At 36.0% G+C, this 17,161-nt stretch overlaps 1 protein-coding gene across 4 annotated transcripts in view; it reads right to left on the minus strand.

Annotated features, from left to right (window-relative positions):
- The window catches only part of GABRG2 (gamma-aminobutyric acid type A receptor subunit gamma2), a 104,150-nt gene extending 89,405 nt beyond the window's left edge, over positions 1 to 14,745 (minus strand). For 2 of the 4 annotated variants that reach the window (XM_027607055.2, XM_027607054.2), the window contains exon 1: positions 14,297 to 14,741. In XM_027607055.2, coding sequence (XP_027462856.1) covers positions 14,297 to 14,403 — 107 coding nt within the window. In that variant the 5' untranslated portion in view covers positions 14,404 to 14,741. Of the gene's footprint in view, positions 1 to 14,296 lie in introns of all 4 variants that reach the window. The other 2 variants (XM_027607058.2, XM_027607056.2) reach the window with 2 other exon arrangements.
- Between the last annotated feature and the right edge of the window lie 2,416 nt (positions 14,746 to 17,161).

The following is a 17,161-nucleotide window of genomic DNA, read 5'->3' on the forward strand; positions in this document are numbered from 1 at the left end:
AATAAATAAATAAGTAAACAAATAAATAAGACTCTCCTGGGGAGAAAGGAATTTTATTACTGAAATGGTATTGTGGTTTCCTTTTAAATTGCTACATAGATGTTTGGATCTCTTTCAGCCTTTTAGATGGAATATTACCTTTCATGGCTTTGTTGTTCACAGATTAAGTTCAACAACATATTTTATGGATAGGAAATAAATATACTTTTGTTAATGTTCTCTGAGAATCCCTTAAAATCTAAAACTCAGTCATCCAAATAACTGCTCCTAAAGCATATTAATTTGTAAGTAAGAGACTATCTTTGCCATTTCTTAGATACAAAGTACTTATCTTTATAAAAACATATCTGTTTAAACACATTAGTTAAATATGTGCAATAATTTCATAATAATGCCATAAAATAATTACGCTTCAAATAATTGAAATAATAGCAGAATGACTCTTGATCCCACTAAGATTTTATAGCAAAATGTAGAACAATACTATGTATAACTCTAAGGAAGCTTAAAGTAAAAAAATTTAGTTAATTGTAAGCAATTGAGAATTGGCAGGTAAATTGTAACCCTCACCATTCCCCAAATCATAGAGGCACATGTCTTAAGAAAAAAACTGATATTATATGAGGCATTTCTCCTGACACAAACCCCTTATCTGGAATACAATTCAAATTCTTCACTAAGGCTGCAAGACCATGTCACAGAAAGCAGCTTTCTGCCTCCCAAATCCTATATCCTGACTTTTGATCCTTGGTCACTCTCCAACCATCTGGGCCTTTTTTTAGCTCCTAAATCACACCAGGTTCTTACTCCATTCAGGGCCCCTGCACCTGCCATTACCTATGATGAGAACAGTCTTCCCTTGAATCTTTTCATGGCTGAATTTTTTTAATATTCATATAACCTCAGCTTCTTACCCATTAGTCAGAAAGGCCTCTCCTGACCTTTCTACCTAAAGTAACTCTTTTCTTCTCTCCATCACACCACACTTTTATTTCTTCAACTTTTACCTCTATTTGAAGTTTGTTTACTATTTGTCCTTAGACTGCAAGCTCTAAGAGGATTAAGATAGAAGTTTTTCTCACTGTTTTATCTCCAACCCCCATAGTGCCAAACAAGTGTTAGGAATGCAACAAATATTTAATTATGGCAGGAAGGCAGGAGACAGGAGGAAGAAGTTTGTCCACTTTGCATTTATTTTCATTCCACATTTAACACAGCACCTTAAAGCTCAAGAGTCGAATGACATCCCACGTTAGCCTATTTCAAGGAAAAAATGGACAGAATCACACAGATCTATGAATTTAAAAAATGATTGATTATGAAATGTATATCTGGTTACACAATTCCCTTAAATCAGAGGCGATAAGTGAAACAAATCAATAAAAAATAGAACACTGTCTATAAGTAAATTTATAAAAATATGATTATAATATATAATATAGTATAGTGTTTTGCTTTTAAAAGCACATCTTTATTCTAGAAAATACTTCCACAAGAGCAACGACTAGGTTTGCCTCATCCAATGCTTTACAGCATCCAGCATAGTGCCAGAACAGAGTGGCTAGGAACTAAACAAAACACGATTCCCAAAATAAATAAGAATTAAGAAGGGCACTATTCAGATCACCTAAATGAGAGTATGTAACCACTATATCCAAACTTCTGCTTTATGTGCATTTTTCTGATAAACTTCATTGATACTTAAACATTTACTAAGCATCTGCTTAGGAGATTACATGGAGTCTGAAGTCCAAGAGAATAAGATTAATGAGAAAATCTCTCCCTCCTTACGTGCTTCTCTAATAAGTTCACTTTGATATACTCATTCATCAGAGAAATTGAGCTGCGTATGGAAATGGTAACAGATCTACAAAAAGGAGCTCCCATTATGGACCTTGGAAACACTGCTAATGGCCTGTTGACCACAAGGGTACTTGAAAAATCACATGTTTCAAGGAGTATTTGATGGCCAACATAGCCCTGGTTTTGTGGCACTGAGATGAATTTATTTGCTGTTTATTTTATATATAAAAGATTTTGGTGAGGTGACGTGGTGTGACTGGGAAGTTTTGTTTTATTTTTCCCTTTCAGTAGGGTTTTATTACTGAATATTTTTTATGCTTTCAAATATAATAATTAGCTTAGTTAAATACCATTCACTATGACTGCTCCTTTTTAGTCATGAAATAAAAAAGATTTATAATAAAAATATCTCTCAATCCTAAAACATCTCTCTGATGAAAATTCTGTATTAAAGAATTTCAAAAGAATTTGAAAATTTTCAAAAGAAAATGGAAGAGAGGTAAGAAGCTCTGAATAGTACCTCTAAAGGAGGTAGGAAAATGAAACCAGCATTTGAAAGAATCTAACAAAATACAGTGTGACAGTTGAGTTGGGTCCAATGAAGGATCAGGAGCTGACACTGGAGAGGTTGTCAGGGATCAGATCATGAAGGACCATATTGGATAATCAAATACCCAGTTTGCCTGGGAATGTTCCAATTGGCACCTGTGATCCTGACACAATTATTAATAATTATGCCCTCTTTCACTATAAAAATATCTCCATTTTGCATAACAAATATATGGTATATTACCTACAAGTCTAGTTAAAAGAATTGGATTTTATGGTAGAAGGTGAGTTATTGCAAATATTTAATATGGCAATAAAACAACCATATTTGTATTGTAAGAAGTCATTCTTAAGTAAAACTACATTTATTTGCAGATAACAATATTCTATATAAAAAATCATAAGGGATCTATTAGAATTACCAGAATAAGTTCTAGAACAAATACCACAGGATATAAAATCAATATACAAAATAAATTGTTTTTCTATATAATAGTAATAAACATTTGGTAAACAATTTAAAAGTATATAATTTGAAATAAGACACAAATTACTTAATAAACTTAAGAAACATGTACAAAGTGCCTACACTGAAATTGGACAAAATAGAAAAATTTAAGACAAGCTAAACATATGGAAAGATAAACCATGTCCATGGATTGGAAGACTTAACATTGTCAAAATGTCAGTAATTTCTAATTTGATCTATATGTTCAATACCATTTCAATAGAGACACAGGACATTTTTGTTTTGTTTGTTTTTGTAGAAGTTGACAAATTTACTAAAAATATGTACGGATATTAAAAGATGCAAAATAAACAAATCAGGTCCTACAAAAGAAGAACACCTAGGTTGTGTTTCATATTCATTGCCCGGTTTCAAGATTTACTATAAGGCTACAATGATCAAAGTCACATAGTACTGACATACAAATAATCTAGTAGATCAATGGAATGGAATACAGATTTCAGAAATAGACCTAGACATATATGTTACTAACATTTTGACAAAGTTCAAAGAAATAGCAATAATAAAAGAAAATCTCCTCAAAATATGGGGCTGAAGCAATTGGATAAATGTAGGGGGTAATAAATCTAATTCTCTAACATATTAAATGAAAATAATAAAACATTGAGAAGGATATTAGAGCTAAAAGAGAAAACTGTAAATACAAAGCTTCTAGATAAAATATGAAAATATTTTTGCAAATTTGGAGGAGGCAAATATCCTAGGACAGAAAAAACACTAACCATAATGGAAATAATGACAAATTGTACTTTAAAATTAAACATTTTGCTTACCTAAATAAATTAGTAAAGAGTAAGGGTACCTGGGTGGCTCAGTCAGTTGAGTGTCTGACTCTTGATTTCAGCTCAGGTCATGATCTCTAGCCCCATGTCAGGCTCTGTTACTTAGTGGGGAGTCTGTTTGAGATTCTCTCCCTCTCCTTCTGCCCCTCCCCCCAAGTAAATAAATAAATCTTTTAAAAAAATAGTAAATAATAAACCCAAAGACAGGAAAAAAATTTCCTACATCTGATAAAGGGTTTTTATATAAATCATAAAGTACTCCTACAAATCAATAATAAAATCAATCAAAACAAAAAAACCTGAGGGGCACCTGGGTGGTTCAGTTGGTTAAACGTCCCACTCTTGATTTCAGCTCAGGTCATGATCTCAGGGTTGTGAGATTGAGCCCCACATTGGCTATGCGCTAGACATGGAGGCTGCTTAAGATTCTCTCTCCCTCTCACTCTGCCCCCCCCCACAACCTGTTTGCATGCAAGAGCACTCTCTCTCAGAAAAAAACAACCAAACAAAAACACCAAAAACCTGAATAGGTACAATTTTACTCCCACTGTAATGGTTTAAATCCAAAAGACTTTAGTTACCAGTCTCTGCAGTGTCCCCAGTGATCCTATCTTTCTAGTACTCACACAATCACCTATACCTTTCCCACTATGTATCAGGATTGTTCTGTGTTACTAATGCCACATGGCATTAGTGATGGTACATAATTATAAGATTTTATTACAAAAGTTCGTGGCTTCTATCTCGAATGCTCTCTGTCTCTCCCTCTCTTTAGATCTCTTTCTTTTCACTCCACCTCTCCAAAACCATGGAGAGACCAGTGAAGGAAATGGAAAGTCCTGCCAATATAGTAGTGAGCTTGAGAATGGCTTACCTAGCACCTTCAGAGAACTGGAACCCTGTTCAACAAATTGATTACAGCCTCATGAGAGGTCCTAAACCAGAATCATCCAGCTAAGTCACTTCTGGATTCCTGATTCTCAGGAGCCTTGTGAGGTAAGACATGGCTTGCCTTTGCGGGGGGTTGGTTTTGGGGTTTTGTTGTTGTTATTTTTAATGTTTTGAATAACTGCTTATATAGAAATAGATAACTAATACAAAGGCAGATAATACCTTAAGTTGTAAGGATTTGCAGCAACTTGAACTGTCACACATTAGAAAACTGTTCTGATAATTGCTTATAATATAAAAATAAATTCTATGTCCCAGCAATTCCACCAAGAAAAATGAGAAAGGGTCCAAAGAAACACTTGTACAGTAATGTTCATGCCAGCTTTGTCCAAACTGCCTCAAATTGTATACATCAAGAGGAGAATGGGTAAACATGTTGTAATTCATACCATGGGATTCCTAAAAATAAAAAGGAACTCATGATATATCCAACATTATTATGTGTCAAAAACATTATGTTTAGCAAAAGAAACTAGACACAAACTGTTGGTTTCATCAATATAAAGTTCTAGAATAGAAAAAAAAAATAGTCTGTTGTGAGAAATTTTCTCACAAGCAAGACTATCAGGAGAAGGGAGGAAAGGGAGAGTAGAGAGGTAGTTAATTGAAAAGGAACATAAGAAAACCGCAGATGTGACCGAATCTATATATACTGAAAACGTGTGTGTGTGTGTGTGTGTGTGTGTGTGTGTGTGTGTGTGTGTATGCATAGTATATAGGAGCAATGATTATACTAACGCATACATTTGAAAAAATTTCATATAACTGTACACCTAAATTCGGAACAGTTTATTACATCTCAGCTGTATATTTAAGAAAATATTTGATAGGAGAAATATCTCTCTGCTGTGTAGTAAATTAATAAGACAGCAAAACTGGCATCAGAAAGTACTTTAGGTGACTGATTTAGTAACCTAGGTGACAGATAATTTTGAGTTTAATTCTATGATCAGACCTATTAGGCACAAAGAAAAATGAAGTTAGTCATGACCCTGAATAGCAAAATATCAGCTTGGATTGTCTTCTTCCTCATTACTCTCCAGATTCGACCCATTGCTTCCATTTCAAATCTAATATTGATGTTGCCATCAACAGTAACAACATGGGTTTGCTCTGAATAATAGGTTGAGTAATTTTGCTCAGAAACTCAAAGACAGTGGTTTCATACTATCTCTGGAAAAAGATCCTTATTTTGCATATCTTTAGGGAAACTTCTTCAAGAAGTTCCATGTGTCAGCATTTATTTTCTTATTATACTGGGATCTAATCTACATATGTTAGAAATATTAAGTTTACAACAATGATCTAAAATGAATGACTGGTATAGGCATTCTACAAACTTAGGGACCTTTCCCGTATTTTTTTTATCTTACACAACTTAAGGTAGGGGACTGAAGAATTAGAGAATTCTTGTTAAGAATTCTGCACTCTCCCAAAATTTCGATTTAACAGAGGTGGAGAAGATACTTCTGCTTCTAGGAATATCCCCAGGAAATAATGACCCTGTAGTAGTAACAAAAACAATGACAATATATAAGGGACGCTACCATGTGTCAAGCCCTTACCATGTATCATATCAATTAGTACTCAAACTTATGAAGAATTATTATCTTCCTTGTTTTTATATGAAGAGACTAAGGCTATATGAAAGTAACTGAGGGCCAGCAAGTAATGATAGGGATAGAAATTTAAATTCTGGTCAAGTGTGGCTCCATAGCTTACACTCTTTAAGGACCACACTATACTGTAGGACCTGTTTGCTTTTTTGTTTTTGTTAGCAGCTATATATACAGAACTTAGAGTGAGATACTGTTGGGAAGATAAAAAGGGTTTTCTTTCTTCCTTTTTTTTTTAAGATTTTATTTATTTGACAGAGAGAGACACAGCAGGAGAGAGAGAGGGAACACAAGCAGGGGGAGAGGGAGAGGGAGAAACAGGCTTCCCGCTGAGCCGGGAGCCCTATGCGGAGCTCGATCCCAGAACCCTGGGATCATGACCTGAGCCGAAGGCAGATGCTTAACGACTGAGCCACCCAGGCTCCTGTCTTTTTTCCTTTTTTAAAAGAAGACAAATTTCGGGGCACCTGGGTGGCTCAGTCTTTCTTCCTTTTTTAAAAGAAGACAAATTTCGGGGCGCCTGGGTGGCTCAGTCGTTAAGCGTCTGCCTTCGGCTCAGGTCATGATCCCAGGGTTCTGGGATCGAGCTCCGCATAGGGCTCCCGGCTCAGCGGGAAGCCTGTTTCTCCCTCTCCCTCTCCCCCTGCTTGTGTTCCCTCTCTCGCTGTCTCTCTCTGTCAAATAAATAAATAAAATCTTTAAAAAAAAGACAAATTTCAGGGAAAATAAAATGCAATTTTCATTATTTAATTAAAAAATAATTATTAAGCATTTTTAGAGGCAAAGCACTTCTCTAAAAGCCTGGGTTATATAAGTAGACAAAACAGTGTCTTTGCTTTCATCAATCCTGGCTTCTACTGAGGGTAACAGAAAATAAAAAGTAAAAATAATAAACCAGTAAGCAACATAGTATAAAATTATCTACTTAATTATTGAAGGCTCAAAGTATAAGCAAGCATAAAACATAGATGAGAATAAGTGGAATTGTGAGTAGAAGGCTGAATGTTGTTTGCAATATTACACTGAATGATCAGTATAATTGGGAAGGTAATATTTGAGTAGGTGAATTAGCCAATGGATATCTGGGAGAAATACAATGCATAGGGAAAAGAATATTAAATATACTTTCCCTGTTGTTATCATAACCAATGTCTCAGAACAGGGAAAAAATAAGTAAGAAGTGTTAGACTCACATTTAGTACGAATGTGGAAGGTTGTCAAAGAGAGGCAGAACTGTCTAGAGAAAGCTAAATACCAGTTATGGGTTCCTTTTCCTTTACCCACCTTGTAGCCACATAATAGAAGTTTAAGGATTCAATGAGAGAGGAATTCTTGTGTAAGAAGTTTATTGGCCTATGAGTAGAAAGAGCTGTGCAATTTCATATTCCCTCCTCTCACGGAGATATTTGCACCACCTCTACCTCAAGGCAATTAAAAAAGTCAAGAAATCCACTCATAGATGTCTACTGTGATGGAAAACTAACAAAGGCAATTGCTATCATTACCCCAAATAGAAAACTTGCATACCTGCTTGTTAGTGGTCTATGAACACAAAGTAGATAGAGAACTCTTAGGTAAATATGCCCTGTATTCTCTTTAAGCTGAGCAGTCCAAATGACTACCGTAGCCTGATTCTTTCCTGAAAAAGTCTAAAGGTAATAGGCTGGTTTGAATAACCCTAATAGTGAATCTGAGTCAGAAAGACCTTCACTTCCAGAATCTGACAGGCAGTTTTGCTGAGTCCACCTGTCAATCCATTCATTCTTCTTTCCTTCCTTCCCTCCTTCTCCTAAGCTAACTGGATGTCAAAAAAAGAGTCATGTTCAAATCATCTTTTAAAAACTGTCTATTTGGTGAGGTAATGCTAGCAGAGAATCAGGGTGAATGTATTTTGGAGTGGAGCTGAAGGGGTGTCATCTGACCTCAGCCATCATATAGCATAACTCATGTCAGAGAATAGTGCAATGCTGCAGGTACCCACCAAGTGGGAAAGAGAAAGAATGTCATCTTCATGAAACCCATCCAACACCCCCATGAAAGAATAACTCAGCATTTAGGTATCTGTCACCCAGATAACACAATTTAAGATCTTATTGCTCCTTTAATGATCTTCTTTCCCTCCACTCCAATCTCACAAAAAAGTCAAGAGCAACATAAGAGAGAAGGAAAGGCCTAACAAAAAAGTGAAGAAGTGGTGTCAGACTAAAGAAATCTCAGGTTAAGCCTGATAAGAGAACAGAAAAACAAAACAAAACTCAATGGGAGATTGAAAGATGAATTTAGATGAGAATTTAATACCTAAAAATGAGATTATTCTAAACTCTAAAATGAATAGAAAATTTATGGGATTTACCTTAGATATTGTCCAGCTATGGGGAAAAGAAATTCAACAGATAAGATTTGAAGAGAAATATAATTTCTAGACTATACCTACCTAAGTGCAGCATGTTCAATAAATCCATTATTGGGAAATACAGGCAGATTTTAAGTATCATCTAATAGAAGACATGAAATTAAAGATCTACAAAAATCCTTAGAAAAAATGAAAGATGTAAAGTAACTTCAGTATGTATTTTTTTTTAAAGATTTCATTTATTTATTTTAGAGAAAGACTGAATGGGCGGGCGCGCACACACACACACACACACACACACACACACACACACACACACGAGTGCTGGGGGGTGGGGGTGGAGAGGTGTGGCACAGAGGAGAAGGAAATGGACAGGCAGACTCTGCACTGAGCGTGCAGCCCAGACTGGAGCTCGATCTCATGATCCTGAAATAATGACCTGAGACAAAATCGAGAGTCTGAGGCTTAAGTGACTGAGCCACCCAGGCACTGCAATCTGCAATATGTAAATATTTACAGTTGACATTTTAATCACCTCAATCATACAAGCAACTGCTTAACTTTGGCATGCGATAATATTAAAGTGCATAAGCTTTAATTTTAAAGGAATATGAAGTTACAACTAGAAATTGGGACTTCATTTTCTTCTGAGAATATTTGTATGCACATTCTTATTCTCTCTCTAGTCTCATAAGTTTGATAAGGAAGATAGTATGATAGCTGTAGGAAATGAAATATGGAGAAATTAAGGCACTAGTTCAAGTCTTCTTGAATATTAGTTGTAGAGCAGGATTAGAACTCCCCTAATCACATTCCTAGGGCAATAATCCAAACTACACAAGTATAACCAGCTCTCTTCTTTCCAAAGGTAAGAAAATACTTGGATTATTTTGAGATATAAAAGCGCTCTCCAGTTGACTTTACTGGGAGGGTTATTTGCTATTCATTTCTCCCATATTCTAGAGAATAAATATCCTTTAAAAGAAAATAAAAAGCCTTCTTTAAGTTACACATTAGTGGCTTAGAGTAAAAATAAAATTTAACTCCCAATCATATTAATCCCTATAGTATTATGATAAGAGTGCAAAATATGGTAATAATTCTATATCATTATAAAAATCATTGTATAACTCTATAAAGTGCCATGTAAACACGAAATAAGTAGCACTGATATTTTACTCTCCACCCATTAATAAGGAAAACCATATGAATACCAAATAATATAATAGTGGGGAAAATAACAATGCTTTTTAAGCAAAGATCCTTTGTAATAATTGAAACCCTGCCATGAACTCAAGTTTGGTTGTAGAACCAAAGTCTATGTAGTGAGACAAAAATATATACCTGTTCCCCTTCAACCACAATGTGTGTCATTCCAGCAAAGCCTACCTGTATTTAAACTGTGAAAATTCTGTCTCGGAATGGCTAGGAAATTGTGACAGTAACAAGAAGTCATAGCCCTACTATCATATTTACAACAAAGATAAAATCTTCAAAGTTAGTCTTAATTTCAATTTGAAAAATTCTTGACATGGAAGCAAATTTTCAAGTGTATAGAACAGAGACCTTGATCATTAAATATTCTGTAATCCAATTATTTTGAGAAGATTATTCTAAATGAAGTCTAAGCTATCAGAGAGACATTGATGTAACTATTTAAATTAAAAGCCAATTCTTAAATTCCTGCCTACAATCTAAATGTTTTGTCTGGAGGGGTGAGCAGCTGGATTCTGAGAAATACTGGGTGATATTTCTTTTCTTTTTTCTCCCCTCAGGTAGATGTTTGCCTCAGGGTAGATTATTTGAAATGTTCTATCTACAACATAGCAATTAAGTATGCTGAGGAAATTTTTTTTTTTCTAGATAAAACTAAGTGGAGCATTTGGAAAGATAGGACAGAGTAAGGTTGTATGTGAAGAATAATTGTTAACTAACAGGGTTAGAAGGAAGGACCACAATGTCCCCTCTACATGAAGGATAATAGCCTGCTTAAAGTTAAAAACTATGAAAACATTGATTATGGGATTAAAAAAAAAAAAAAACTTTAGCAGCTCACAAGAAAAGTCTCCTGAAGCATTTCTGTTCAGGCAACAGCTAAGAACAGAAAATATTTATGAATCTTTAACTCAATTTTCTTTTTTAATATTCAGTTGCTAGCACTTCAAAGTAAGGGTCATATTGAGGATCAACAAGTCAATCAAATTCATCTCCGCTCAATCTATCCTTGAAAAAAAATTCTTTGTTATAAAAATCTTATTTTATTCCAAAAGAAATAAAAATATATTTACTTTTTTTTAAAGATTTTTTTTTATTCATTTGAGACACAGAGACACACAGAGAGAGAGAGAGCATGAGGAGGGGAAGAGGCAGAGGGAGAGGGAGAAGCAGGCTCCCTGCTGAGCCAGGAGCCCAACTTGGGGCTCCATCCCAGGACCCTGGGATCATGACCTGAGCCGAAGGCAGATGCTTAACCATCTGAGCCACCCAGGCGCCCCAAAATATATTTACTTTTAACACTTAATTCCTATTTATTCTAAAAATTTTTTTGTTGTATCTCTATTTCTTGTTAGTGTATTTTTACTCTGAGATGGAAAGTAGTTACATTGAAAGAGTTTATAAGATTGTGAAATTTGTCTTAAAACCTATATGTATGAGTAGTTGTACATAGAATGTATGTAGTTTGTGAATATAATTACAATCACACGTATATGCATATTTTATTTTTCAGCCCATGTTTCCTCACACATGAGTTGCATTTATTAAAATCCTTTATAGGTATTCTTTATCCTTTGTGGTTTGTATAACATGCCCAATGACTTCCAAATAAAAAATTCTATATGTGAAATTGACTCATTATGCTCAGTTGAATAGTGATGTAGCAATAATCAAAGCACTTGTAAATATTAAATATGGTGATAAACTTTTGGAAATCAGCAAAGTAAATACCACTTTTCTTCAATGTGTGCTCTAGGGTACTTGTTGAAAATGAATATTCCTGAGTTTCATCCCAGACATAATGATTCAGAATCTTTCAGTGTATGGTTCAGGAATCTCCATTTAAGCAAGTTTTCTAGGTGTTTCTTTCAATAGCACTATATACAAGATACAAGACAGTTTATATAACTTTGAGGTTCAGAAATTAATATTTCACACATAAGAAGAGATATTAGCTATTAACATCCTCACCTCAATGCATTATATCCTTCCTTGTTTTACTTTTGTATAAACACAATATAATAAATTTAATCAATTTAATAAAGGAGAAAAACTTATTCTTTGCAGTTATGGAAAGGAAAAAGTCAATGAAATGTTTGTTTTTTTAATTCCCCTTCAACTTTCTAAGTGCTTCTACTGCCACTATTTACCAAAAAAGCCTCTTTTAAACTGGCTTCCAGGGTCCCACATTTTCCCAGATGATTTTTGTCCTTCTTTAGAATCAGCTTTAGAAATCAAAGCTTCTATTTCCATCCAGCCCTATTCAGCCACTCAAATGGCTTTTTTTTTTTAAATAGGATTGCAGCAAACTAAAACTCTGATCACATTCTCTGCACTAAACTGCAATGACTCCATTCCCTCTCATTACTGAGAAAATGTGAAAATCCTATTGGAGAATTTACATGACACACAGTTCCCTTTCTTCAGAGCTATTTACAAAGCTCATCTAGGCTAGTATGCAAAGAATTAAAAATTAAAATGCATCACTAAGTTTTACTTTTTACATAATATTGGAAAAGTCAGAGCTGTGGCAATAAAAAGACATCTTAAACATACCATGATGAATAATAATAAAATTACATATTTTTCATTAAAACAAGACCATTGGAGATAATAATAATGTGTTCATCTATTTGGTTAAAAAACTGTTTACTAAGATAGACATGAGTAGGAAGGAAAGACCTATTTCCCTGTCTAAATTTCAATCCACAGGTTTCATAAATGCTAAGAATATGGAATGATTTTCTATCCATAAGCAACCAGCAACTCTCTAACTTCTGAAACAAATCAAGAGCTACATATAACACTAAACAGAAAAATATATATGCAAATTTTAGATAGAAAAAATATTTTTCCAGGATTCCACTCAAATGTAATGCACATGAAACATTTCCAGTAAAAGGCTGTCTCCACTTTTGAGAAAGCTATTTAATCTCATGCTCTTAATGGAAACACATTCTATTTTAAAGTAAAGGAGAAAGGTATGAAAAGTGCTGAAATAATTAAGCAGACCCTGTCTCTGCTTAGAAACTCCAAAAAAAAAAAAAAAAAAAAAAGCTTTCACACCTTATTTTCCCTGGGTCTCTCTCTTCTTAATCAGAAATCTGCATCTCCCATTACCTACCCTAGAGAATGGAGGACCAGAGAAGTTAACTAGAAATTTTTTAATGATAGTTTAACCCCTATCCCTTTTATCTCCTTTTGTTACAAATACTACATAAGAGTGTCAACTCCCATGAAAACCTTAGGGCGATGGCTTGATTTTTTTCTACAGCTAGTTTTTTCTCTTTTTTTGGGGGGGAGGGGTATGAGAGTAATTCTTATAGAGTTTATTTTAAAATGACAGTATAGAAGAAAGCATGAAATGTAAATAGTCAACCTCTAACTTGCCTTTGGTCCTGGCTGGACATCCTGAGGGAATGTATATGTGTGGTGCCAGGGGCTGTTTGGGTGTGTAGATAAATAATGACCTATAGGTGGAGGAATATTCACTGATACTTTTGGTGCAATGAAGTTCAAGAAAATTTAGGAGCAAAACACTTCGGAGCACACACTGGCTCAGGGTTTTGGGGAATTCATCTCCCCCTTCCCATCCTTTCCATACAGTGCAGCAAGGCTTTAAGGCATCAATGCATAACTTGACAATTTTGGCTTAACATTCACCTGGTTCAGCTTATTTTTTTCAACACTGCAGCAAGACCAAGTCTTTTCTAGTCATATATCCTCAATGCTTTCATCAACTACATTCTCCACCCCATGCCCCCTCCCATCTTCAAGAAGGGGGTAGGGAAATCAGAACAGGGCTCCCAGAGGTCATTAGTGCTCCTTGGCTCCTTTGGCTTTCTGTCTGTACTATAGGGATGTCCTGTATAGAATTAGATTTCCTATGGGGTTAGATAAACCTCTTTCCTTTTGGCCCTAACTGGGACTGCTGTCCCTGGTGCTGAACCATGTTTGCCCATCAGGGGATCTGCTGCCAGGTCAATGGGGCTGAATAGAAAATCTGGCTGACTGATTTTAAGAATGCCCAGGTGCAGGAGCAAGCAATACTTTGGTGTACAGGAACAGAACCCCTCCCTCCCCATACACACACACATCTCCTGGGTGTTCTCCAAGATCCCATTTGCAGTTTTCTCCTCCAGACCCCCACCCAAAATGCCTCCAACATGGCCTCAAATGCCGGCTTGTATCAGCACAGCCCACCTCGACATCAGATTGCAGTATTATCAAAATGCTACTCCCCAAACACAAAGTCTTTATGACGTTAGCTTTTCTACTCTAAAACAAAACAAATAAAATCCAATAAATTAATAAATAAACGAAAGTGACCTTCCTCTTTCATCCCTCTATTTTCTACCCTATATTTTCACATTCCCCTAAATTATAACCCCATATCCTAGAACAGTGTTTAAAATCTGGGTGGTCTCCCTAGTTCCATATCCCCACCCCCTCCCCCACCCCTCCGTAACAAAACAACGCTGAAAACAACACATCTTACCCGGGGTAGAGCGATAGCAGGAGCAGAATCCACACCGTCATTTTCTGTGAAAATAGAGGAGTCGAGTAGTCTGAGCTTCCTGTGCTCCATATATTTGTCGAACTCATCGCTTTTTTTTTTCCTCCTATGCCTCTAGTCTCTTGGTTGCAGAAGAATCCCTCCCCTTTGTATTATTATTATGCTTATGATCTGATGGTGGCTCCCCCCACCTGCCTCTAGTAGGTCCCGTCACTGGGGAACTGTATTGCCACCAGCTTTGGGAATTAATATTCAGGGGGCAGAAATAAGATCAGCACAAACGCTTGCAGATACCATCAAAGCGTCAGCTCTGGGAGCGGCTTCCAAGTCTAGGGGAATAATGTATTGGAGGTAGGGGGAGGGTACAGAGAGAGACGCACACCGATACAAATAAGGGATAGAGATGCGCGCACACTCTACACATACTCATGCCCCTCGCACTCACGCATACCCCCCAGGTCCATCATTTTAGGTCTATTTGTTTGCTGTTTTGATTTCTTTTTTTTTTTTCCTTTTAGCGTGCGAAGGCTGGGCTAGGGGCGTGTGTGTGTGTGTGTGTGTGTGTGTGTGTGTGTGTGTGTGTGTGTGTGTGTAAAAGAAATTTAAAAAAGATCAAAGTCTCTGTGCGATTAACTATCGCGAAGATTAACTATGAGGTCAAAGTGGAAGAGATGCTCGCTGCTGCAGCACGAATTAACACATGCGTGGTGTCTTCCCAGCGCCTTTAAACTCCTTACTGCACACACAAGCATGGAAGGACTGACTTTCATGTGAACAAGAGATGCCTTAACAAGCCAGTAAACTGTATCACCAATGACAGAAGGTTTGTCTCATCAAATCTGCCAAGAATCCTTATTAAAATCATGCAGTCTTAGAAATCATGGTTACACTGTAGCGGGAGGAGGGGCAGACAGTGGGGGAGGAATAGCTGTTTCTCTGTAACATCCTGTAGGGAAACAGATTTGGTGAATTTTCAATTTGAATGAAGGGAGAAAACATGGATAGAATTAAAAGACATGAAAAAATTCCATGCTCCCCCTGATTCGCTCCTCCCTTTCCTGTTCCCCATCCCCAGTGAAAATATAAAGACACAAACTACTTGAAGGTTAAAGAATATAATTGCATTGACACAGCTGCTTGCATAGAGAATACAGACCACAAAATAGGGGCTGCTTTTTGAAGAGAGTTGGACGAAGGGGGTAGGTTGAGAGGACATTCAACAATATAAGGAGATTTCTATTTGCTGTGTGGGGATTGACTTTTTTCGTTCTGCTTGGTGACAATCCTGAAAATTTGTGGGGTGGATGAGTCGTGTTAGCATGCTTCCTTCTTGCTTAGAATGTTACCATGGATACGGATACATGGGAGATATCCCTCTGTGCCATCCTAGTTCATCTGCCACAGAGGAAACCCCATTACTCATCATCATAAAGAAGAAAGTGAAAGAGTATTTCAAGTTTTCTGTAGAGTCCAGACCACAGCAAAGATGTACATGGAGAAATACAGGTGAAGAGGACAAATCAGACCCCCTGCTGGTATATAGCAGGGATTCATTTCAAAACCTGTGCCTTTTCTACAGGAGGAAAGTCTTCCAGGTAGGGAAGCTGAGTATGGAATCCAGGAGGCCTATGAATAGAACATGAAACGAGTAGGTCCACACTCCATCCTCAACCCTAAAAACTGCCCAAGGACAGAAGGATTACTAGTAGCTCCTGCCAATGACAGAAGTTGAGGAGACTCTGACAGTGAAGCACAAAAGGCCTAACAGACACACCTGGAATCCTGCACGCCTTTAGAAATCGGCCTTACTCTACGGCATTTGAACAAAAGCCAATCAACACCACACTATTCACAGGCTGCAATTGACTTCTTTCTATTGTGATTAAAATAGAGGGAGAACAAATGTAAATCCCTATCTTTGTAATTTTCTTGTTCCTTGCTGCGCTGTGAGGAACTTTGGCCCTCCTCATATTTACATTTATCTACAAAAAGATGCTGGGCTGTTAATAGCTGTATTTTTGTTTTTGGTGAAGATATTATATTGTATTTTTGTAAGCCAAGGCCCAATGCCTACCAAATGACTACGCCCCATCGGAATGGAGTTGCCACTGCCCCCCCTTCCAGTTAGAGTTGCCAAGGGATATGGGAATAAAATTATGAGAAATCCTAATTTTTAAAACACAAAGGAAGACACACCAAACACAGGCAGGCCATTAGGTTACAAATATTGTTTCATACCACATAAAAAGTTATGTGACAATTCTGCCTTCTACCATACAGAAAATTTCCAATTTTGCAACATAAGTTTTTTTCCCCAAGTTTAGTAACAAGCATATTAACCTGAAAGAGCGAATGCTATCACATTCACAAAGTAGTAATTCATATACTGATCCCTTATCTGTCTCACAATGATCTCAATAAATTCTAATCTATTTTAATAATGGACTACCCACTACCCCTCAGCATATTAAGAGAATCCATAGAGGAAATTTTACTTTTTATAGTATTTGGGTACAATTTTGCCTGCACTATTCCTGGTTAGACTTCAGTTTGCCTCTGTGGACTTTTCCTATCTAGTGTGTGCTCTGAAGAAAATTATTTTAATGTATTTTTTAAGATTTTGCAATACATATTGAATTCACTGGTAATTGCAAGATATCTTATCCACTATTTTTTTTCTAATTTTTAAAAATTTTTAAATTGTTTAATTACCTTTTAGTTACATACTTAAGAAAGTATATTTATAATGCATATTTAAATAACCATTATGTGTTAAGTATGATGCTTATATTTTCACTGTAAATTATATATGTATTCACAGGCATATATTTATATTAAAATTTAAAA

The sequence above is a fragment of the Zalophus californianus genome, chromosome 5 (genome assembly GCF_009762305.2).
Source record: "Zalophus californianus isolate mZalCal1 chromosome 5, mZalCal1.pri.v2, whole genome shotgun sequence".
NCBI lineage: Eukaryota > Metazoa > Chordata > Mammalia > Carnivora > Otariidae > Zalophus > Zalophus californianus.